At 45.8% G+C, this 24,377-nt stretch overlaps 2 protein-coding genes across 10 annotated transcripts; one reads left to right on the forward strand and one right to left on the reverse strand.

The window, feature by feature from the left end:
• The first annotated feature begins 103 nt into the window (after positions 1–103).
• MCM10 (minichromosome maintenance 10 replication initiation factor) lies at positions 104–13,684 on the forward strand. 9 transcript variants are annotated; one of them, XM_085512250.1, is made up of 20 exons: positions 104–182; positions 750–802; positions 1,438–1,758; positions 2,063–2,167; positions 2,777–2,911; positions 3,182–3,356; positions 4,024–4,189; positions 4,779–4,946; positions 5,969–6,085; positions 6,797–6,996; positions 7,989–8,089; positions 9,121–9,222; positions 9,299–9,416; positions 10,223–10,454; positions 11,023–11,182; positions 11,269–11,387; positions 11,620–11,733; positions 12,092–12,237; positions 12,413–12,455; positions 12,791–13,684. In XM_085512250.1, the coding sequence occupies exons 2-20, from the start codon at positions 796–798 to the stop codon at positions 12,872–12,874; spliced, it is 2,613 nt and encodes an 870-aa protein (XP_085368376.1). In that variant the 5' UTR covers positions 104–182; positions 750–795; the 3' UTR covers positions 12,875–13,684. The 9 variants fall into 9 exon arrangements, with proteins under 9 accessions (XP_085368376.1, XP_085368360.1, XP_085368323.1 ...); XM_085512234.1 differs by having other exon boundaries at positions 104–161; XM_085512197.1 differs by having other exon boundaries at positions 104–149; positions 710–802.
• Positions 13,685–15,498: 1,814 nt separating this feature from the next.
• PHYH (phytanoyl-CoA 2-hydroxylase) lies at positions 15,499–24,377 on the reverse strand. The gene is made up of 9 exons (XM_015872351.2): positions 24,277–24,377; positions 23,084–23,139; positions 22,812–22,922; positions 22,454–22,619; positions 22,024–22,105; positions 20,543–20,724; positions 19,447–19,596; positions 18,463–18,594; positions 15,499–16,491 (listed from the first exon to the last, which is right to left on the reverse strand). The coding sequence occupies exons 1-9, from the start codon at positions 24,361–24,363 to the stop codon at positions 16,438–16,440; spliced, it is 1,020 nt and encodes a 339-aa protein (XP_015727837.2). The 5' UTR covers positions 24,364–24,377; the 3' UTR covers positions 15,499–16,437.

Raw genomic sequence — 24,377 nt, forward strand, 5'->3', positions numbered from 1 at the left:
CTGTGGAGAAACAACCCGCAGCCAAGATGGCGCCCGCGCCTCCAGCACTAAAGATGGCGCCGACGCAGCGAGCGACGTGACGGCGCGCATGAGCGAGGAGGGCGGAGCGGGGTTGGAGTTTTGGCGGGTGCTTGGAAGGCGGAGAGGCGGTGAGTGCGACTGTGAGGAGAGCGGGGCCGTGTGTGAGGGGAGATGGGGGCCGTGTGCGAGGGGAGATGGGGGCCGTGTGTGAGGGGAGAGCGGGGCCGTGTGTGAGGGGAGCGGGGCTGTGAGGGGAGAGCGGCCGAGTAAAGGTGTATGTTTGGTGGCCCTGCCAGGCAGGGGGGTTGGAACTACATGATCCTTTAGGTCCCTTCCAACCCGGGTCATTCTGTGATTGTGTGAGCCTGAGGGAGATCGGGGTTGAGAGGGAAGGAGGTTAATGGGATCACGGGTACGAATGGAGAGGATCCCTTGAATGTGGAGATCGGGCTGAATGAAGAGGGAATCCTTTGGTGGAAGAAGGAAGGAGGGATCCCAGGATGGGGGGCTGGGATCGGCCTGTGGTGAGGATTTATTCTCCATGTTGTGCCTTTGTGCTGCATTTGGCTCTGATCAAGGCAGGCTGCACGTGTGGGAATAGGTGTGTGGCTTAAAGTTGAGTGTTCTCGTGGGCAGCTGTGGATGGAGAGTGTGGTGATCTACTGAGGGTGCTGGCCTCCGTTTGTAGGTGATCTCCATTCCAACGGTATCCATTTGTTCTGTGACAGAGTCTGTTTCGCCTCGGGGGGCTGTGGAAGGAATCGTGGTGAGATCATGGATGGTAAGGGATTAAAGCACTGCTGTACTTTCAGTAGGGAAGCTTTCTGACCAAGAGCAGAGAGCTCCATTAGCCTCTTAACAAAGGAAATCATATTGTGCTCCCTTTGGCTGTGTCTGTTGCCTTCATCACCCTCATCCTCTTGTGAGGCTGCATTTGAGTCTTCCTCAGGGCCAAAGGCTGAATACCTTTCTCATGTTGCTCTATGTATGTATCTCCACTCTGTCTGTCCTGTTCCTCTCCCTGTTCTTAGAATCATCAAATCTTTTCAGTTGGAAGGGACCTTTAAAGGTCATTTAATCTAACTCCCCTGCAATGAACAGGGATATGCACAGCTTGATCAGGTTGCCCAGGGCCTGATCCATCCTTGTCTTGAAAGTCTTCAGGTATGGGGCATCTAATACATCTCTGGGCAGCTTGTTCCAGTGCCACACCATCCTCACTGTAAAAGACAAGGAAAAAATCCAACCTACATCTGTTCTCTTCAAGCTTTTTGACCTTTTGCTTCATGTTTCTCTGCTGCTCTGTTCACTTTCTTGAGCAAAAAGCGTATTCAAGACAGTGACTTGAATGTTTGATTCTGTAGCAGCTTTCCTCTAAAAGGATAGAAGTAACACCGAGTTTAATTTCTGCTTCAGGTGATGAAGATCTGGATCTGCTGGTCTCCCTCCTGGAGGAAAATGAGGGAGCTGAAGAAGGGAATTCTCCTGAGGAGGAAGATACCTCGAAGACTGAGAAGGGAGAACCAGATGAGTATGATGAGCTCTTTGATGCAGAAGATGATGCATCATACACTGAGGAGGTGGATGCTGACAACAGCATAATTGATGAGGAGAAGGAGAACCTGGCTGAGCTGTTTGGAGATGTGGATGACCTGCTGGAAGAAGAGGAGGCAGAAAACACTGTCACAGCTTCAGTTCCCAATCAGGGGGAAGAGAAAACCAATGAAGAATTACAAGGTTTCTGTTTGAGCATCTTTTAAATGGTCTCGTGTTCACTAGAAAAGATACATGCAACATGTTAAGGAATATAGCACAAAAAAGTTAAATATTGATATAAGTCAGCTCTAGGCTGCATGGAAAGCTGTCCCTTCCCTGTGAGCCATGTAGAATCAGAGCTAAATCTATCCTGTAGCTCTAGTCTTTTTGTTCCTAATCTGTGATGTAGTAATACTGCCAGGCTCCCCAGGATTTCGTTAATACCTGTTTACTGTGGCTTTTACTGCTGTCCTCATTATTGTCCTTTTTCTTCTTTCTTTCTTAGCTGAGCTGAGAAAACTACAAGAGCAGATGAAGATGTTGCAGGAGCAGCTGCAGAAGACGGCCATTGGGCAGCAGTCCAGTTCAGACCCTGGGCAGAAAGCCTCTGGTAACAAGACTAATTAAATGAGTTTCTGATTTGTTAGCTTCCCAATGTGTAAATTATAGGCAGCTGATAATCTGAAGTGGGAACCGAGTAGCAAAGAGGAATGATGGTCTGTTATATTCCTGTACAGGTTCTTGCACAGGTTGTTTCTTGCAGTGCAGACTAAATGAGCTGTGGTTTTGTTATTGGCATCATGGATTGATTGAAATGGGGCAACTTCTATGACTGCGGTGCTCCAGTGTTCTGCTGGAAAAGGTTCTTTCTTAGTGGCAGATGTTGGTGCAATCAGATGTTGCTACACCCAGAAAATACAGCTGTGTTCGTTGCTAATGCACATTGAGTGTAGTAATAATGAAACAGGGAAACTGAAAAGCAAAGACATGTTCCTACTTTCTACAGCTTTCTGGCTTCAGTGACATCAAGAGTTTAAGGTCAGAAGGAGTAAGAATCATTGGGGCTTTCCCAGACGTTGCATTTCACATGCTGGCAATTAAGAGTTTCCACGTAGGACCCTGACTTGGATTTATTTGAACAATTACTTAGTTTGGAGTAATGTTTAGTATGTGAGACTGGATCCTGAGATCTCATAAGTGCTTTTGTTTTCCTGGCTAGGTAAATCTCTCTGTCCACCCTTAAAGGAAAGGAAAGCTCAGAAGCTGCAGGAGTCACCGTGTTTCTCAGCCCAGCTGGACAATCCTTTACCAGCAGCCAAGAAAGGAAACCAGAAATCAAAAGCCTCCCCAGCAGGTATGGTTCTTAGTGAGCCTTCACTGAAACACACAGGGCTTTTGCTGAGAGCCTATGTAGTTCACAGCAGCAGCATGGACGCATCCAGGGCAGTATTTATATTAACCAGTTCTGAGCTGACTCTGAGATCAGTACAATATTAAGACAGTTATAGACATTTTATTCCTCGCTTGTGCTGGACCCCTGTGTCCGGTCAAGTGTAAGTGAATGTTATGTTGAGTTACAGGTTTTCTTTATCAAGATATTATTTTATTTTATTTCCTGCTAAAGAGACCAAGACTCCTCCACCACGACAAGTCCTCAGTCTGGCATTTCAGCCCCTCACATCTGCCCCGGGGAACACACCCAATAAGGTGCCCAGAGAGAAGACTCCTCACGTGTCAACATGCTCCAGTACAACACAGCAACCCGTGTCTGTGGAAACCTTCTCAGGACTGAGATTAAGGTCAGCAGCCCAGCACTGACCCCTGCATGGGGAGGCTGTGCTCAGGTGGTGGGACTGAATGCACTGTGATGTGTTAATTGCGCAGGTTGTGAGCAGAGGACTGGGGGTAACACAAAGCCACAGCATTGCCTGCTTGCTTATTAAAATCTGTAATTAAATAAATCTGTCATTTTATTATCGCTGCCTTCCCTGACGTATCCTCAACAATGGGCACAAACAAGGTCTTATTGGGCCCCAACTGAGCAGATTTGGTTTCACAGGCGGAAGCCTCGGGAGCATTCAGAATTCCCATACTCCCCATGGCCACGAGAGGTCTCTGAACACTCACTGTGCCCTCCTCACCAGAAACCATGCTGGATTTCTAGCATATATCCAGGGAGTTGTGATATTCAGTCCTTCCTGAAGTGAGAAGCGTTACTGAAGGCTCAGGGCTAAGTTGCAGTGCAGCTATTTGGACAAAGAACAACGTGTTTGATTTGTAGCTCTCCGATGTTTGTACAGCATTTGGAACAGAGGGGTTTTGTTTCAAGTGAGCTCAGGATGAAATAAGGCACAAAGGCATTTTGCAGTGAAATACGTTCTACGCAGGAAAATGCTGAGTGCTTTTGGCTGTCTGCTCATTTATGTATATAAATGTGTTCTCTTCTACATGCTATATTTGATGCAGAAAACCCCGGGTTTCATCAGCTGAGATGGACAGAAAAATGGCTGGCAGGAAGCTGATCCGACTGTCCCAACTGAAGCACAAACTTGCTACTGAAAATCTAGAGGAAACAGACTGGGTAACATTTGGAGTCATAGTAAAGAAGGTCACTCCTCAGAGCACAAATAACGTAAGTCACTTTGCTGTATTCCCTCTGGATCCTAAATGCTGGTTTTCTATCCTGAGAAACTCATTCAATTTCATCAGCCACCTCCTTGTAGTAAATGAAAAGCTGCTGTGTTAGAGATCTGGGGACATGGTTTAGTGGGAGCTATTGGTAATAGGTGAACGGTTGGACTGGATGGTCTTTTAGGTCTTTTCCAACCTTGGTGATTCTATGATTCTATGATCTTAGCTCATGTGCTGCTCTCTTGCTTTAAATGTGCCAACAGACTGTGCTTCCATAATTCCCCTGGAGATCATTCTGTCCTATATGGAGCACGTGTCCTATAGAACTCCACTGATAAAGCAGTACTGAATATGCCTTGGGTTTGGTTGAGTGGGGTCAGGAGCTCTATTCAGCAGGCAGGATTGCTGCCCAGCTCCCATATCAGGAAGATTTTGTGCTGCTTTGGTCTCTAAGAATCCTAGTACTGGCTGTGTGGCATGGCTGGACTGAGGTTACAAATAATAACAACTCTTAAAACACAACTACAAGAGGGGGGTGCAATTGGTGTGTCCTCTTGCCGAGCTGAAAGCAAAGTGAATGTTTATTCCAGGGCAGAACCTTCAGCATCTGGCGGCTGAACGACCTGCGTGATCTCAATCAGTGCGTCTCGCTCTTCTTGTTTGGTGATGTCCACAAAGAACTCTGGAAGACAGAGCAAGGCACGGTCATTGGGCTGCTCAATGCCAATCCTATGAAACCTAAGGAAGGCTCAGATGAGGTGAGAGCAGATTGGAATTACAGCAGTCTGCCTAATGCAGTTCAGTCTTACACAGGTATTTACATGGTGTGTATTTGCTGCCAGCCTTCTGGACTTCAAGGAGTCCTTTTAAGATCCTTAAGACCAGAGTTTACTGTAGCATTTAACCTGCTCTTGGTAGGTCACTCAGCTCTGCAGATACAGGAGAACTGTATTTTGATGGCGCTTTATTATTGAGCTGCTTTCAGCCCCAGTTTCTCTCTCAACAAGCTGAAAAATGAAGGGGGTGCTCATTTCTCTCCTTGTTCCAAAATGATGATTAAGAAGACGCAGTGTTTGGTTTATAAAACAAACGACGTGTTATGTATTAGTAAGTTGATACACAATGCTTAATTTGTTTAATCAATTACTTATTAACGCGGAACGTGACAAATTAATTTTCTCCATGTATCAAAACATTTAAGGTAGCTTCATTTTGTTAATAAGTTAAATGCTTTTTTAATATCTTTTTAATTGCGCTGGAATGGAAACCGCTTTTACTGGCTTCTGTGGAGGGTAATTTCAATGGAGTATTTTGCATTTGAAATTCTCCAAATGGAAAAATTAAGAATCTCATTAATTGTCGATTAAACTGTATAATTGCTTAAATTAACATGGCTAAGCAGTGGAAGTCCTGCTGGTGAGCAGGAAGGCATCCAGAGGTAATGTAAGGCAGTACTGAATGGCTCTTCTTAGCTGGAATGTACACATGTAGAATACATTAAAACTGACTTCAAGATTATTTCTTGCCTACAAATACAAGTCCCACTATTTGCAGTGCAAAGGTGATGCTCCTGTTGTATCACAGCAGTGAGCTTTGGTTGTACTTTGGCATATGGAAAGACAAAGAATTCCATCTCTTCACCTTCTGAGGATGCATTCATTGAAATATAGTAGCTGTGATGACTTGAGAGCCGAGCAGTTGAACATGAACGTCCTTTATTAGAGCATCTAGAGAGAAGCACATCCAGTCCTCCTCACGGCACGTTCTGATTTCTCTCTAGGTGTGTTTGTCTATTGATCACCCACAGAAGGTCCTGCTCATGGGTGAAGCTCTGGACCTGGGCACCTGCAAAGCCAGGAAGAAGAATGGCGATCCCTGCACACAGATTGTGAACCTGGTTGGTACCTCAGTAGCTCAGAGTATCCTGTAAGGTGTTGGTAAAAATGTAGCTGCTGCTTTTGTGCTGCTTCTGTATCTCAATGTGTGGAAGTGCTGAGGAATGTAACCCGGAGGAGCTGTTTGTATGACAGGCCTGTAGCAGCAGCACTGCAGTTCCCTAAATGCAAAGCTAGTGCTACAGTGACAAGCCATGGTCTGGACTCATCTCACCACCTCCTCCCATTTTCCTTTGTGCCAGTGCAAGCACTGCATCAAGGATCTCAGCCAAGGTGAAGTGACAGGATGTTTTACTTGGCAATGGGTTTTGGAGGCCATCTTAACCAGACTCTTGGCCATAATGCCCATAAACCAACAGAATATTTGTGCCTGCACAACCACTAGGGAGAGAAGAGGGTAAAAGGTGGTGGGATTCTTCTTATGGAGACTGTACAGGCTTGTACTAGTTTAAAGGACTCAAAGACTGTGTCACTTCATGGCTGTGGTATCATTAAGAGACCTGCAAGGAACCCAGTGATAAGTCAGAAAGGTTACTATTGGTGGGGAAGCACACAGAGTGAGGAGAGGAAAAGGAAAAGGGATGAAGAATTCAGAAGGAACTAAAAGCATTTGAAATGGCAACAGGGCAGAAGGTTATGTGCGGGTTCCATGAGGGGAACAAAGTAAATTCTATCTACCAGCATCCTACAACAGACTTTCTTTCTCTTTTCAGAACGACTGTGAGTACTGTCAGTATCACATCCAATCCCAGTACAAGAAGCTCAGCTCAAGGCGGGCAGATCTGCAGTCTACCTTCTCTGGTGGCCGCATTCCCAAAAAGTTTAGTCGGAAAAATCCCAGTTTGAAGGAGAGGTTGTGCCAGGATGGATTTCACTACGGAGGAGTCTCTTCAACAGCGTATGCAGCTTCAATGTAAGATAAACCACATATTTCTCTTGAGCTAAAGTACAGTTCCCAGCTTCCATATACAAGTGTGAAGCTCTCTCTATAAGGGCATCTATTTAGTTAGAATTCCCCATGACTTAACTGCATCCATCAAACAGGAACGGATGTCCCATGTGTGGTGTAATCCTTCTGGCCTCATGGGATAACAGAGATGCTGTTTGATAGGCAGATTTCATCAGTCAATGTGAAAAGATGTGTTTTTACCTCCATGTTATTACTGCATTGTGAAGCCAGTGGGGTATTGTGTTTCAGGAGGTTAAACGACCTTTATCGTGAGGTCCCAAGCATTGGAGACTCCAAGATGAGCACTTCTCAGTGCCATTCCCTTACTGCACTTTGTCATGGCTCATTACCTTTTAATCCCAGACTCGGTGTATTCTATATTTCCTCCTTCTACTCCCTTTCTTGACTGAAATGATGCAGTAACACTGCGTGTTAACGAAAAGCCAGTGATACACAATACCTCATGTATTATTCAGTGGCTAAGGTCAGTATGCATCTCGTGGTAGAGCAGAGGGGTCAGACCCTTCATCCAAATCCCCCTGAAGACAGCTGTGGAAAGATTCAAGTCACAGCTGGATCACGTGCTGTATCAAACCACTTTGATTCCCTGCCTGCTGCCATCTGAGAACTGCTGTGACCTCTCAGTAATGAAGCAATTCCAGCCTCCTCTCCAACCCTGGAGCTGGCTGTGAGTGAGGCTTAGCAATGACATATGCATTGAAAGAATATTAAACGTAAGGAATGTGTATCCCAAGCCAGTGAGAAAAAGAATCCCAAGCATTGTGCTGGAATTTGGACTTAAGATTAATGTTCCCAAAGAGAGAAAAATGCCAGGAGAGAAGCACCAATTTGGACTAAAGAGCATCTGGAGTTTTAGTGCTGGGATGGCATTCAAGCCTCTGTCCTTGCTCTGAACTTAGAAAAATTGATGTTCTGGTTTTGTTTCCCCTTTGTAGGGCAGCTGCTGCAGTGCCAAAAAGGAAGGTTCAGACCACTCTCTCCAATATGGTCGTGAGAGGAGCTGATGCAATTGTCCAGGAAACCAGACAGAAAATTGGTACCAAACTTCCCACGTAGTCTCTTCACCCTCCAGATATTCTCAGCTTGATGTGTAGCTGTGTCCCAGGACCCTGTTACCCACTGAGTGAATTAGGCAATGATTGCTACAGACCTTTGCAGGCTTTCTCAGTTGATCTAAACTCCTTTCTTCCTGAGATCACAGCTGCAAGGCAAACGTAACTAAGCAACTGTGTAGCTCTGCTCACCTTTCTGCAGCGGTGCCCCTGCATTAAGTTTCCTGTTCTGCCTTTGGACAATGACAGAAGATCTTTGGAGGATTAATGAGAATTGGAAGTTCTAAAAACTTTGAAGCAGAGAATTTATTTTAATTGATTAAAATAGATGACTTCTGTCAGTCTTGGGAACTTCCAAGGAATACTAAGTATAAATCAGAGACAGGTCTGCAGTGCAGGGGGCCTGATGAGTATCCAGCCTGTTTCTCGAGCTTTCCTTTTGTCATCTTCAAAGCATGTTCCTTCCATAGCCTTTGGAAACACATTGATCTTCTCTGCCTCCATTTCTTTTCTGAAAAGCACTTAATATTGCACCTTCTTTACACTCAATGGAGAGCAGATGATAGGTTATTCAAAGCACGCACTCCAGATGTTGCTTAGATGTCTTATCCACATTTTAGTTCTTTCAGTTGCCACCACTTCAGACAGCTTGTGTCATCTATGTGTGCTGTCTCTGGCCTTTAGCTCCTCTTAAGTCTTCATGGAAGAGATGTGATGGATGAGGGCCTTTCAGGCAAAATCTGCCATAAATGGGAGTGATAGAACACTACAGGAAACTAGGCCAGTGGAGGACTGAGAGACTGATGGAGTTGCTGAAGGGGTAGATATACCAGCAGTGTGCAGTGCTTGGACAACCAAACATAATGTAGAAGTTAGCCCTGCTTTGCAGGGTAGTGCTTGATCAGGTGCCCCCTATAAGTGTTATTTCCAACCTAGACTACTTTACGTCTTTAAAGCCAGGTGTGCTTCCCTTCCTGACTCCAATTATGTTGGATGTGTGACTCTTCCTCCCCAGGTGCAGGAAAGAGACCTATGTCGTGTTCTGAGGAATTCAAAGAACTGCTGGCACAGCCAACATTTGGAGCACGAAACCTCTGCAAGCACTGGACCAAAGCAGGTATGTCCTTGTGCCTGGGAGCACAGCTCTTTCTTAGCAAACGGTGGTGGTGTTTTACACTGTTTTGTTTTTACAGATGCTGGAAAGAAGCAAGAGGCGGGTTTCCAGTCTATCTCTGCATCAGCATTGCTCAAGCAACAGAAACAGAAATTGCTGGAGGCCAGGAAAAAGCGATCTGAAGAGATTCAGAGACGGTAAATACAGACTGACTTCCACAGAAGGAGGTCCGTTATTGTGGCCCAGTGCAGCTGTGGAGGAAACTTGGTTTTTTTTGTATACAAACTATTTATTCAGTGTGGAATCAAATACTCCAGTGTGCTGCCTAGCAACTGGATGGCATGGTGGGAAGAGTAGGAAACTGGGGTCAGGACTCCAGGTTCTGTTCACTGCTGGCCTACAAGGGTCTTCTGCATGCAGGAAGAGGCTGATGTAGCCTAGTAGCCTTCAAAGTCTGAGGTTTAAGCTTTGCTTCTGTTCAAGGATACAAAACAGAGCCTGAGGTACAATCATTTCGATACTTCCCCCAGTCTGTAACAATGTTACAGGGGACTTCCCAAGCTAAAGGTGGTGCCTATTAATATCCCTGAAGAGATCTTTTTTCCCCTACAAACCTGTCCAAGCTCTGCCGTGACTTAAGTAAACTCAAGTATTTATGTGACTGGTGTGACAAAGAACCCTGCTGCTTTTAACTACCTGCTCCACAAAAAGCCCATTTCTTTTGAAGCGCGTTCGGCCCTTTTCTGTCAGCTTCATTTGAAGCCTCTCTGCTTTTGTTTTGGAAAGCAATTGGCTGTTCACCTTTTCTAGTGACTTCTTCATTTCAGTGACCCAGTGAATCCTTCACCAGTTTTGTTTTGCTCTCCTGAATGCCTGAATCACTAAATGGTTTTCTAGCAACAAAAGGCCAGTGAGGGGAAAAAAATCACCTCTGTTCCTGTGTGTTTCTCAAACCTTTCTGTCCCTCATACCCTTATTTCAGTGGATTATTTTGTCTTAAAAGGTTTCTCCAGAACACAAGTAAAGCTGGCAGCCCTGCTCTCCCATCCACCTCCAAGCAGCCTTCACTCCTGTCCCCAAAACCCGGGGCAGAATTCCCCAAAGCTGCAAAAATGTCCGTTCCTCCAAGGCCCAGGCTGGGCACAGGCTTCTCAGAAGGAGAAGACATCCTTTTCTTTGATGATGGGTCTCCACCTCCAACACCAAAGCTGGACAGCTTGGCAGAAGCCAAAAAGGTAACAGCTCTTTGAATATGTTTTGACTATGAAGAAGGGGAAGTTAAGGGAAGTTGGAATTGTGGGATGCAGAGGTCTTAAAGGCTCCTTCCAACCCAAACCATGCTGTGACTCTGTGATCCTCATACATAGGCTAATTCGTTCCTCTTCTCATGGCACAGATCTGTTCATGTGTTTATGAAAGAAATTCTCTCTCACAGAAAGTCTATTAGGAAGGAGTGTAACATTTTGCAAGTATGGAAAGGAGCAGTTATATGTGATTTCCTACTGATTTCTTCTGCAGGACCTGCTGATTTGTGGAGCAGTTAAAGCATATCTGCAGAGATATCCTGATAACACCCCTGCAAGGGTCATGTTATAGATTGGGAAGTGACTAGGAGCTGTGTGATGTGTTGAATTAGATGTACAACAGTGATAGGGGTTTTATCAGGCCTCTCTCTGTCCACTTCTGTGCTCAGACCAGTGGATCTTGTTTCCTCCACTTAACAGACTTCTGCTACTCCTGAAAGAAGGAATACAGGAACCAGGCTGATCACAAACACACTCACTGCTTCTTCCTGTTTTCTAGCTGGCTGCGATACACCGACTACGAGCAAAAGGCCACATTCTTGCTAAAACCGATCCAAACAGCATCAAGAGGAAAAGAGCCGATCTTGATGGTGTCCTAGAAATCGCTGAAAGAGTTGAGAAAAATGTTGCTCAGTCACAGAAAGCAGAAGCAGAGAATGGTAAGTAACATTGGTTTTATAGAAACGAAAGAATGAAATCACAACCTTTTCCTGAACTTAAGGCTGAAATCATTTGTTTTTCTTAGGTGTGGATGAACAGGAGCCTGCCCAGAAGAAAAGACGTGAGCAATTGGCCTATCTGGAGTCAGAAGAGTTCCAGAAGATCCTCAATGCCAAATCCAAGCACACGAGTGTCCTGAAAGAGGTACGGCCTCAACCCAGCCATGACTAATAGCTTAGAATGAGGGTGCTCTTAATACTCCTGATGGTGACTTGAGCAAGAAGTAGGCACCCAAATGTATCGTAGGCACTAAGGCAGCATGATGAGCAGCGTCAGGGATCCCTGAGCATGTTCCTAGGAATACTGCACCTCCAGTAGATATGGCTCTTGTGCAGGATGTGTTAGTATGAATTCCCCTTTTCCTGTGCCCCTGCAGGCTGAAGCTGAGCTACAAGAACAATACTTTCAGCCGCTGGTGAAAAAAGAAGAAATGGAAGAGAAGATGAGGAGCATTAAGGAAGTGAAGTGTCGAGTGGTGACATGTAAAACGGTGAGTGAGGTGGTCGGGGTGACAGCAGGAAATTAGGACACGGACTGCAGAGTGATAGCGGGTCATCCTGCAGACCCCCATTAGTCACTCACCTGGCCATAGTTCAGTGCAGGTATCAAATGGAGACTGCTTAATTCCTTGCTGAGAGCAGCTTGTGTGCTGAGTGACTTTGAGATATGAAGATGCTGTCATGGCAGGCTGTAGTGTTATGCTCAGCATCTCCATTTGTTTATTACCGTGGGTTCTTTGGATGTTGGTATTCTGCCATTAATTCCCTGAAGCACTTTGTACCAGGACCCTCAGCCTGGGCCTTACATGCTGGTGAAGTACTCACAGCTCTCTTTCTCCTTCCTGACAGTGTAATTACACCTACTTCAAGCCTCTGGAAACCTGTGTGCAGGATAATCACGACTACCACTGGCACGATGGCATCAAGAGGTTTTTCAAATGTCCTTGTGGCAACCGAGCTATTGCCCTTGACAGGCTCCCAAAAAAGCCCTGCAGGTAAGAAATAAACCTTGTAAAAGAGCACTTTGGGCTTGGGAGTCACATAATAACATCCCAAAACTGTAGTGTTAGTCCCACCTGTTAAGTGGTGTGGTAGAAGTGTGGGGTCGTTTAGGACCCCCTCACACTGTGTAGCACACAGCTGTCTTCATCTGCCACCTTCATCTTTCAGTACCTGTGGCCTCTTCAAGTGGGAGCGAGACGGGATGCTGAAGGTAAGTGTCAACCAGCAGCTGCTGAGCATCCTGATGCTCTGCCTGCTTCTGGTGCTTCCATCCCTTATAAGCTACCAGCAAAGCCAAGCAGCTCTGCATCTTCTCAGTCACCTACAGGCTCTGCTTTAGTGGAGTTTCTCCTTTTGCCTTCTGTTCTTGAAGCTTTGCTTTAAGTAGCCACGGAGAATTTTTTTTCTCCGTATCCATAAGCAGTCAGAATGTGAATATTTCTTCAGTGTCTGACTGAAGAATTGGATAAATTAGACCCAACTCTATCATAAAACATGTCAAGATGGCTCCCAGTTCTAACTTTCCTCCATGATTCCTATTTCTAGGAGAAAAAAGGGCCGAAGATCGGTGGAGAAACACTTTTACCGAGAGGGGAAGAACAACCAAAATTCCTCAATAGCCTGAAGTGACCTGAATTCTGTGTCTAACCCACACATTTATTTACTGGAACGCCAGGAGGATTCTGGCTTTAGGGATGAATGAGCAGAGAAATGAATTCCTTGTGAGAAGGACATCCACAAAGTCTTCACCAAACCACTGCATGGATACCCAGCTTTGATCTTAAGAGTGACTGAATAAGGCTGCATGCGAAATACACATTCGTGTCTGCTCTTCCTTAGTAACAACTCCCACTTTGGAAAGGTGTTTTAATGAATCTGGCATTGCTTTGTGAGCACTTTTAAAGAGCAGAGTGACTACATTTCATAGCTTTTACCCTTATTTCTATCTCTTAAAATCCTTCCCTGTTATTACCATGCAGACTTCTGATGCTGGCACAGCTTCCAGGAGGCCAGGAGCTGTCTGAGATGAAGCAAGAGCAGATGGCTCAGCAGGAGGGCTATTGGCTCTGACCTGTGCTCAGTAGGTGTTTTTAGGTACCTGAAATCACCAGCTCTATGTGCTGGTGAAACAGCCACAATCTCCCATCCCAGTGGTCCCATCAATACCTCTTTTGTTTGCTTGCACAAGGGCTGCAAGTAAGTGACTATTTTAAGCATCTATACACCAGCTGACCTCCATACTCTGCAGCCCTCCATCTCCAGGTGGTGCTTTTGCTGGGCAGGTTTGCTCAGCACATTACATTCATTTCAGTCTCGTTTTTGTACTGTTTGTTGTGGGGCAGGGGGCTGTCACTGTGATCAGTGATTGCAAACATGGAACTGTGACGCTGCTTGTTAATGTCTCCATGACTCAGAATAAACTCTGTGCAATAGAGTGCACCCTGGGTTTGTATGGGTTCATTTCTCTATGGAAGAGGATCTTCCTTTTCCTTCAGAGTTCTTTGCTGAATCACCAAAAGAAATTGGTTCATGGTCCATAAGCAGCACCCAGGTAGTTGTGTTTTCAGTTATGTTTTCTTTTCCATTCAGACAGGTGTTACTCATTTGGAGTCCACAAAAGCAAGGAAATTCTCCATCAGCCTTCAGGCAGGAAGCTGAAAGCTTCAGGGCTTTTGCCAGCTTTCCTATCCAGCCACTGGAAAGGAAGTTCTGCAGAAATGAAACTGTCAGAGGTAAGGTAGATACCTCCTTCCGAGGGAAGGACTGAAAGCAATGATATCCATTGATCCCTGCATGCAAAAGCAGGGTGCGGGTACTAAAACCGATTGCTTTGCTTAAACCAACAGTAAATGAGGGAGTGGTGGGGGCTTCACTTTACCAATTCATTGGGCCTCAGTCAATTTTTAGAGCTACTTATGCCAGAGGTGGCTCCAGGCCAACAGAAGCAGGCAGGAGGAAATCTCTGCCCTGTCAGTTCACAAACCCTTGCCCACACTTGGTCAGGTTACCTTCTTGGAGCTGTGAATACACAGGTGAAGGAAAAACATTGTATCTATCTCTGTGCTCCATGATGAAGTGAGCCCTGGGTCGCAGGATAATCAAGCAGCCCATGGGAAGGTTTGATGGCTGGAGTCACAAAACCAAGGCAGACATGAAATGATTCAGCAAAATGAGAACAATAGCAGCTTATCCATGTAGAAAAGACACAACAACGGTCACCCACTGCTTTCCTCAAAGAGCACGCATAAGTGATGAAGAATACACGCCTCCTGTTGGAGGGAAGGGAGAAGAGCACGAGGGGCTGAGGGTATCTCCAGTGCTGGGTCAGGTCAACTTTCCATCAGGAACCATCCTTGCTTAGGAGAAAGGTATTGCTTGCATTTAAACTCTGGTCAGTTGCTCATCATCCAACAGGGAGCTGTGCTGAAAGCTCCTCACACACCCGAGCTATTACAGAGAATTCCCAAGGAGAACATGACAATATGGCTTCAGGAGCTGGCCCAAAGCTGCAGGTGAAGCTCTAAGCACACTCTTTGCTGACACAGTTACGACACCAAATGGGTTTAAATCTTGTTCTGTGGCACAATCAGAGCCCAAACTTGGCTCTTGGGTCTGCAGCTGCTCTGTGGAGTTGCACCACCAAACTGCACTCGCTGCACAATGTGCCTGCATGGAGTCTGGGCACCTCGGCAAAGGAAACAGCTCAGGTCTCAGCTTCGTTAAACTGTGAAAGCTTCTGAAGAGCTGAATCAGCTTTGAAAGCCCGTAATATGGTTAATTAAGCTTCCTTTTTTTCCCCCCCATTTCTCTTGTACGAACGTACAACTCTGATCTGCAGCAGTAGGCACCAAATCCAGGCTTCAAAAACCTTTCCTCTGGCTCCTGTTCAAGTGCCATCCTCTGGAAGCGCTGAGCATACACCAGCTGTCAGGGAGGGCACAGATTCAATCTGATGTCTGAACTCTTAGTCTGGAACAACATATCTGAACTTTAAAAAACAGCCTTCCTCTGCATTCATTGTCTTTCACCAGGCTATAGATCAGCTCTTATTTTCAACATGGAAAGCCTCTTCAAAGCAGGTGCCCCTGCAGGACTGGGATGCAGCAGCAGGGTTTGGTGCCTTGTTGGTGCCTTTATCATGTGGGAAGGGCAGAGCAGAAAAGGACTGAGGACTGCGTTTTTTTACTGGGGTATACAACTCCATGTGCATCAACAGGATTTCTGAATGGCAAGAACACAACACAGCCTCCCGGTGTCATTTTACTCGCGTTTAATCATTGTTTCCAAAAACAGATTCTGAAAGCAGAAGAATCCTTCAGAAGTTGAGGAAAAATACTATGAAAGGCGAGAGATCATTTCAGTGCACATCAATCCACCCTGCCACCCGGTACATGCTGAGGGGATTCTAACCACCTTCTGAGCAGGCAATACCAAAGGCACGCTTACCAAACTGCCCGTCTCAGCAGGACTCCCTTGTTTTACACAGCCCGACAGCAGCTGTGTGAGGCCAACAGGAGGATGCTCTGCAGGCTCAGTGGTTTCCAGCTCTATCAGACACACGTTTAGCTTGTGCCAGTGCTGCCTGGTTAGCTACCACACCACACCAAGCCATGTCTGAGGAACTGTGCAAGCAGTAATATTCTGCTCCACCCATTTTTCTATCCAAGCTGCTGCTTTCCCTTTACCCAGTTCCCTGCGGGTTCTTTCTGCTGGTATCAGTATGACTTCCCACGTGAGCTTATCCTGTACTGAAGGCTCACACGAAACTGACTCTCCCTGCGCTTCCTTTGCATAGAACAGGACGTTGGGCAGTTTAAAAATCACACTTGCATAAAAATCTTACATAGCATCAGCTCAAAGGTCTGTCACAGGAGAAACCTTAAAAACGAGAGTGAAGACATCAAAAAGATCAAGGTGGTCTTTAAAGACCATTATTCTTTGATTGTCTGAAAGAACCACAGCAAATCTGTTTTTCTAGGTTAGATTTTCCTTGACGTACATCAGCTGTTTCAACCTCAGTGCAATTACTTTGTATTAGCATAAAACCATTTAGCAGTGCAGCATTGGGCTAAGTTACCAACACAGAGGTCAACAAAGCGCACAGAATTCCAACTGCTGATGTAGGGTCAGTGCTTTCCCATCACAGCAGCTCATAAAGGCACATTTTTCCATCCTGGTCTTCGCAGGTTGTTCTACAGATTAATTCTTTCCCCTTGCACAACTCGTGCTCTGAAGGTCCAAACATCCTTCAAGACAAAAAGGAGACAAATCATACCAAGACACTGAGCATCCTTTCAAATCCTAAAGATCAAGAACCGAAATACAGCCAAAATTAGGGCTGAGGCACAGCTTCTACCTGCAGGAAGGGGATCATTTGCAGCTCTGACACAGGCTGGAAGATACCCAGACTCGATTCCAACAGGTGACAGAAGGGAAAACATGAGTAACACAATGGGAATGATCCTTGCTGAAGGTGTCCTAACCTGCTTGAACAGCACAGTGCCTCCTTTGTACACTTCTGGGCGACTGTAAAAGCTCACAGTCCAACATCTTGCACACTGCTGCACACGAGCACGCACTATTCCTTGTGCAACAGAAACCAGCTGGAAATCCTACATACAAATACAATCCCTTAGACAGGAACCAAGTTCTGAGCAGACACAGCTGAAGACTGCAAAGGAGAGGGGAAGCCTGCTGTTTACTTCACAGAGATAAGCCTTGGGCAAGTTCTCTTCTTGCTTTCCCAAGGATTGCTGAGTTCTCATTATTAGTCTTGGGAAGGCAAAATGTGATATCTGGGCACTATTTGGGAGAACGCTTTAAAGAAAAGCATAAAGCTACAAGAAAACACAGACTCATCTAAGTCAAATGGGCACACACGTATTCCCAACTCATGAGCTGGAATGAGCCTCCATGTGTATCCATTTGGACTGGGAACTTCACTAACTGCAGGTGCCAAAAGTCAATCAGCTGGAACTGTACAAACAATAATTAAGTCCAGGCTTGCCAAACAGAGGCTGACACCCAGCCCTACGTTGGCACACGCTGGGAAAATAAACAACAAGCCAACAGTGTGAAGAAAAGCCCTCCTCCACAACAGCCCAGATATTGCACGGATTTAAAAGGAACATGCTGCCTATCCCATGTAGGCTTTGCTGCCTTGTTACTGGATGTGTACGTATTTGTGAGCTGCTGTGGGTTAAGAAATTCCTGCAACAAAGTTTATTTTCCTTCCAGTGGCTGAACCTTGGAAGACTTTAGATTTGCTTTCTATTTTATGCAATGGTTTCAGTTATTTAGCAAGAACGCATTACGCCCATTTGTTTATCTTTCTGAGGCAGATGTATATCATCGCCTGCATTCCTGCTGTAGTCTCAACTCCAAACAACTGATACAGGATTATATTTAACAACAACCAACAACCAGTGAGATGTGGCTCCTTGTTTTTAAACAGAAAACGCACCTGCCAGTAGGAGCTGAACCCATGAGAACTGTGGCCAAGCACAGAATTGACTGCACCTCATTACTGCAAACTCAGGGCAAGAGATAAATGCATCTTCCTGCTTTATCACACGGTCCAAACACAACTGCAAAGAGCTCTGGTTCAGACACACTCCTCAGGACAAACATGGAGCTGAGGGATGCAGGGAAGGGTAAAGTTCTTCATAAGCCTCCTTGCTTTGTGTCATTCATCCTCCCTGCTGGGCTGTCTGGTCAGAAAACCTAAAGCTTTCTGGTGTAAGCAGCAAATGTGAGCAGCCTCGGGGCTGCAGAGCGCATGGCTCCTCCTCACTTACACAACTCCAGCTGCAGTCACCTCAAGAAGTGCTGACAGTCTGCACAAACTCAAGATGATCTCTAAGGTCCCTTCCAACCTGAGCCATTCTGATTCTGTGATAATCCTGCCTGCAGAGCAAGGGATCAAGGTACATTCTCAAAACCCGTTTTGATAAGCAGGGCTGCAAGAGGAGCTCGAGGGACATGAAGGATACACCTGGAGAGCAGGATCACTCCTCCAGCAGACAGCCAGACAACAAGAAGTCTTAGCAGCACAAAGGTCAAAAACAACCCAAAACCTGCAGCCACTTTCAGAGTTCTGCACCCTTTATTCTGCCAGGCTCCATCTGTGACATCAGACAACAGAACTGTCGTATGAGAGAAGCTGAGCAAAGGAGACTAACCTGGATGGTAAGGAAGCACATATATCGAAGTCTTACCTTGAGGTCCAGATCAGGCATGTCATATTTCTTGTGTGCTATTTCTTGCACTTCCTTCTCCAGGTCTGCTTGGGTTGTGTTCTTGACATCAATATAATGGCCATCTGAGCTGGCAAAGTGGCAGCTTATACTCTGTGTGAGGAAATGGGCCGTCACTCATTCCCAAACGTATTGCAAAGAAAGAAAATGGTAGGAAAAAGCTCCTGTGTCCCAGATGACAGACACCCCACACCATCCTTACTGACCAAGTCAGCAAATTCCTTCCTCCTTTCAGACTATTCCTCTAAGCGTATCCCTGGAGAAACACTCATGCACACATGCTCATCTTTCTCCCCTCTTCCCATCCCTCTACCTCCACACACCAGAATTAGGCAGGATGCTTCCAGACACCCTGGAAATGATAAAGCAGCATCGAGCTTTCCATCTTAAGTTTTTATAAGCTTTGAGTGCAGTGCCCAGATTTCACTTGAGCGTTGAACAGCACAAGTCACATTACTGTTCTTGACAACAAGCAATGCACTGCCTACTTGAACTCAGATTATCAGCAATTAAACCAGCAATCGGAGAAGCTGGAGTCAGAGCAGCTCTATGTCAGATTCTGTAATCAGTTTGTGGTTAAGCAAAGTCTAGGAGAATTCAACAGCTGAAAACTGGATAAAGAGCTATGTCAGCAGCAAGCAAAATCATGACGTTTCCAAGAGTGTTGAACCACAGCCCTGTTCAGGGAACTCCAAGAACTCATTAATTAGTACCAAATGCAGAGTAACAACAAAGCTCCTGTGCTTCTGTGGGAAACTAAACAAAGTTACAGCTCCGCTGCATTGGAGAGAGCCAGCAGATGAGACTCCCAGTAGCTGATGTGCTTAACGAGTCTTTGCTTCTATGATTGTAACCCAAATGTTCATGAGCTTGCTAGGGGGAGAGGTGAAGTATCATTTTGATCAGTTTAAATATACATAAACAGAGCATTAGTTGGTTTCTTACCTTTCGGAAACCTGATGTCTTATTTATCCCAGAGCCGTGAATGAGCAGGGGATGGAAGAACACTGTGTCTCCCTTCTCCATGACAAGGTGAACCTTGGGACTCTTCTCGTTGTAATCAAGTATCCCATGAAACAGTTTGTTTGTTTTACCCTAGGAAAAATAAAATAACGTAAAATAAAAAGCCGAGTTAAAATAACTCAGTTAAAGATGGAGCAAGTGCAGATTTCCAGTGAAAGAAAAGCAGGGAGGCTCCTGATCTGTGAGCTTCTGGGCAGTCCACTCAGTATGTTCAACTAAGAGCCCACCTGCTTGCCAACCAGTCATCCTACTACAAGTCTGAGTTACAGCAGGTTAACACTGCTTCTGTTTTCTGAAGCTCTATGCTGACAACCAAGAATTTCTCTGCTGGAGAGAACAGAAGAGCACCTTTGGAGTCTGGCTTCCTGCTCCCTGTAAAACCATCATCTGTGCTGGGCCAGGTGAGGTAGCATCTGTTCTTCAGATGAAGATAATGCCAGATATTTCACTCCAACCAGCTGTTTGTTTTCTGTTTCTCTTCTACTGCAAAGCACACGTGCTCACCAAGCAGGAATTAATTCACAGGAGAAGGGAGTCCTCAGACTTGGCAAGGACACTGGAAAATGGTTGCATGTATTCATGCAGTCATGCCACAATGTGCCAGACTACTCAGAAACCTTAGGTCCTGGCCCTGAACTAGGGGTGCAATTCAGCTCCAGAAAAGGATCTCCTCCAACACCCAGGTTCAAAGCTTGGAGAGTATTCTGGAGAGCAGGCCAACATTTCTCCATGATTAACCAGGCATTTCTTGATGAAGAAACAAAGTAACCTCACTCGACAGGGCTTTAGGTGAAGTTGGGTACAAGAGCAAATCTGCCCAGGTTCAGGAGAGCCGCTGCTAAGTTATATGGAGTGAAGTAAACTAAGCAGCTCTGCCAGAAAGCAACAGTGAGTGTTTGGACAGGCAGAAAAGCCATGGTTGGAAGCCTCAGCTCTGACATGCTCACCACCTCTCCATGTGAACCTTCCCCAGCTGCAGCACGGTCCCAACACACACAGTGCCTCCATGCAACTCTACCTCCCACTCTGGATATCCGTGAGGCTTCAGGGGCAATGTGTGTGTCCCTGGCAGGACAACGAGGCACCCGTTATTCTCATCAGCCCTCTGCATGGCAGTCCAGGAGCACACGATGCGGTCTGCCGGCCGGAATGGGAAATAGTGCAAGTCCTGATGCATGGGGTGGAGGAAAGTCTGTTTATCTGCAACACAAAGCCAAAATCTTCAGCTTAACAAATAAGGCATGGTCTCTTCCTTCCTATGAAGACACTGCACTCGTATCATGTCTGAAGAAGGCACTGCTTGCAAGCATGAAGGCTTTGCTGATTTTACATATGCTCCAGACCACCACTGATTTGGAAATGAAATGGGTTAGCTTGTGCTCTCATCCCTAGAGTCCAAGACCAAAAGCAAATCTGTGCACTTACATCAGCAATGGCATGAGAATAAAGCGTGTGCCAGGAGGCTGCCTGGCCGTGTGACACTTCAGAAGACTCCTCCTTTGGTGGCCTCCACCATCCACTCTCCACGCTTTTACCTTTCATGGCTGCTGTCCAATCTGTGAACGTTTAACCTACACAGTATTGCGTAACCTCTCCCAGTACAAAGACTTTCAACAGCAGCACTGGAAAGGCTTATCCAGAAGCCATTTGATCTACTGCTGTGTTGTAAGCAGAATCAACCCCCCCTGAGCTGCGCCAACAGATGTTTATTCAGTCTTCTCTCTTCTTGTTTTAAATCTCCTCACAAAGTCTACCCAGCACTCTACTAACCTTCCTAAAGATTCATTTTCCCCCTGAAGCCTAGACCAAAAAACATTACTGAAAATTTGATTGCTACTTCTCTTCCCACTATGGAAATGGAACCGTATCCGTATCATCCTCTTCCACACCAAAACCTTTTACATATTAGATGATTTATTTTGCCATGGAGTTTACACCTTGGACAGACAAAGCCAGGACATCTCCCTATTCATCGCTCTTGTATCAGTAATGATTTGAATTTCCAGCAGCAGCCAAAGCCAGGCTTCAAAATCCTTCCTTTAGCACACGTTCAAATACCTTCATATAGAACCACTGGGTGTGCACCAACTGACAGTGAGGTCAGGAGCATATAAACTCCGAGCAAAGGATGATCTCTGTATTTATTGCCTTTCACAGACGTCCACAGAAACACTTATTTTCAACACCTTTGAAAAGTCAAGCTTAAAAGCATGTCATGTTTCCAACAAGGAGCCTTTGTGCAAGTGCAGCTGGCTGAATAAGGAGCTCGCTGGCCCACCCTGAAAATCAGTGGTGCAGCCAAGAAAATAACAGTCTTTATATGAAACAGACAAGAGCAACAACAACAAAAAAACACTTGAAATTGAAATACAATGAATGTTATCACAGTAAGTCGTGATTTAAAGAAAACAACCTATACCACAAGGTGCCTCGGTTCTGGCCAGATAAACAACATACGCACATTAATTTCTGTACTTATCTTTCCCAAGATCTCCTTACCAGAATCTGGAAGTTTATTGATGAGCATGGTGTGCATTGCCATTATGTTGGGCCCAGTGAAGCACTCGACGTATTTGAGGATCTACAGGGAAGATGACATCAGAAAAATATATCAGAAACATGAGAGATGAAATTGCTGAGGATGAGGGCACAGCAGGTGGGTCACCCACCACAGGAGCTGATGAACTTTGCTTTAAGTTTCCCCTCCAGGCCTCCATCCATCCCATGTTCATGCAGAATGAACAGAGGATGGTTTAATATCTTCCCTCATTAATATGTGTATGGGAGTGACATGCAGAGGCTTTAAGGATAATGGATATGGCTTCAGCACAACCAAAATAGTTTCTTCAGGTAGGCATTAAAACCCCAATTAATTCGTATATACTTTTCCACAACCGTTCTGTTTTAATTTAAGTTGGTTCTTTGTTACCTGTGGCAGAGTACAGTATCTGAACAACTCCTCGTTCTCCTGGAAGTCCTGCACTTTGTTAACGACGCTTTCAGTCTGGCCGTACTGGGATCTCAGGGCCTCATTTTTCATAATCATGGCTCCGGGAACTCTCACCTCTTTCTTACAGATCCTCACAAACTCCTTCCTGAAAAGGACAGGGAATAAGAAGATGGTCTATTTTCTCTATTTTTGGCCAAACGACCCTCCTCAAACACACTGAATCCAGCAACACCACGCACACGCATTCAGTTAAAGCCCAACTTCGTGTAGCCTAAAGCTTCCCCAGGATACTGCTGTACATAAGACCCACAAGCACCTTAGGTAAAGCATCCTGTACCTGAAACGCTCAATGTCTTCATCAGAAACAAGCTTCCTAATGAGCAGATAACCGTTGTCTTCATAGAACTGCCTTTGCTCTGTAGTCAAGATATTGTTGTCCAGAGTAAAGCTGGGAAACACAAGGGAAACACGTTAGTGCACAGCAGGTACAACGAGAACACCAGACCCCCATCCAATGCCTGAAGGAAAACAGTGATAAATCCTCCCCTTGGCAGGTTCTGTGCTTTGTTAGTTTGGCTTTTCCTCTCTATAAATGAGGTTATAACTTACCGAAACTTCCCCGGCTGATGAACAGCACTAACTTGTGCTGAAGTAGGAACGAATGTCTGGAATGAAAATCAAGGAACTGCAGCACAAAAGAGTAGAACAGCTACACATCCTGAATCCTACAGTATGGTTCACAATGAAAGCATGCGCCTTGTCCACACATATAGGAAAGTCAGTACAGAGCCCGAGACTTCAAAGGGTTTACCTCCAAAAACATGAAGATATTTAAGGAGACGCTCATTGGAGATGTTTACTTGCCTGGTCTCCTTATGCTCCAGAGAACAGTCAAACCTACCCAAAGCCTGTGCTGTCCCCTGCAGGTGCTTTTCAATCTCTCCCCTCCAATTGCTGCTGTGCCAAATTCAGAGCCAGAATTCAAATGAGATGAACCTGGGACTTCACATTCACACAGCGGTGGCACAAACCTGCTCTGCCTCCAGTTACTGCAGAGAGCAGATCCCTCCAACCCTCACAGGGAAAGCACAGACAGAAGAAAACCTGCATTCCCTTATGTAGAGACAGTACAACCTCATCCATAGAACAATGAAGCATCACTTGGTAATGAACACTCACAACAGCTTTGCACAATGGTACTGAAACTTGACGCAGGGGAAAGGACAACAAAAAGGAATATTATCAAGTGGATCTTTATGTGCTGGTCCAACTGGGAGACTCCTGAGCTTTATAGAGATTGAAGACCTTCCTCCATGGCTCACCACAACCTTCTTCACGAGCTATAAAGGCATGAGCTCTTCTAGTACAAGAAGTAGGTTTTGTTATCAGTTTCATCTACAGTCCATATGCTGGGAGTCAGTTACAGCGGGAGAATCCCCAGGAGCTCTAACAGCACCACTGCTATGTGACCTAAGTCCAACACCCAAATAACACCAGCTGTGTGGCTGCCTTCTGAATCTCCCATTTCCCTGCGTGTTTGAGGTGGCCTTTAATTCTACAGCCTGTGTGCTATCTCCCCCCAAACTGCTGTGTATATATATCCGATATGCAGATAATATGCAGATTCCAACCTTATGAATATTCATGTCTCAAGTACACCAGCTGCTGAGCCCATACGACCAAGCACAACTCCATGGCACGCAACAACCCTGCTGCATCCCAGCCTGGAGCACCAACCCGCACAGCCAGCACACAGCTCCCACCCCACAGTGCCAACATCCCACCCGACGCATTAAGGATACGAGAGCAGGGGCTGCCCGCGGGTTCAGGTGCCGCAGGATGGCGTCCAGCCGAGCCGCCGGCCCCGACCGCTTCCCCAGCTGCTCCATTGCGCCCCGCAGCC

Source organism: Coturnix japonica, chromosome 1, assembly GCF_054131305.1.
Source record: "Coturnix japonica strain WE chromosome 1, WE-NBRP24, whole genome shotgun sequence".
In the NCBI taxonomy this organism is placed as follows: domain Eukaryota; kingdom Metazoa; phylum Chordata; class Aves; order Galliformes; family Phasianidae; genus Coturnix; species Coturnix japonica.

Bases quoted from the DNA above. Each gene is read 5' to 3' on its own strand.
- MCM10 (XM_085512207.1), top strand. From the start codon at position 522: ATGGGGGGCTGGGATCGGCCTGTGGTGAGGATTTATTCTCCATGTTGT. The intron at 9,417-10,222 runs GTAAATACAGAC...TTGTCTTAAAAG, and splicing joins TCTGAAGAGATTCAGAGACG to GTTTCTCCAGAACACAAGTA. The intron at 11,388-11,619 runs GTACGGCCTCAA...GTGCCCCTGCAG, and splicing joins ACACGAGTGTCCTGAAAGAG to GCTGAAGCTGAGCTACAAGA.
- PHYH (XM_015872351.2), bottom strand. From the start codon at position 24,363: ATGGAGCAGCTGGGGAAGCGGTCGGGGCCGGCGGCTCGGCTGGACGCC. The intron at 22,923-23,083 runs GTAAGTTATAAC...TGTGTTTCCCAG, and splicing joins CATCAGCCGGGGAAGTTTCG to CTTTACTCTGGACAACAATA. The intron at 22,620-22,811 runs GTACAGGATGCT...TGTCCTTTTCAG, and splicing joins GAAGACATTGAGCGTTTCAG to GAAGGAGTTTGTGAGGATCT.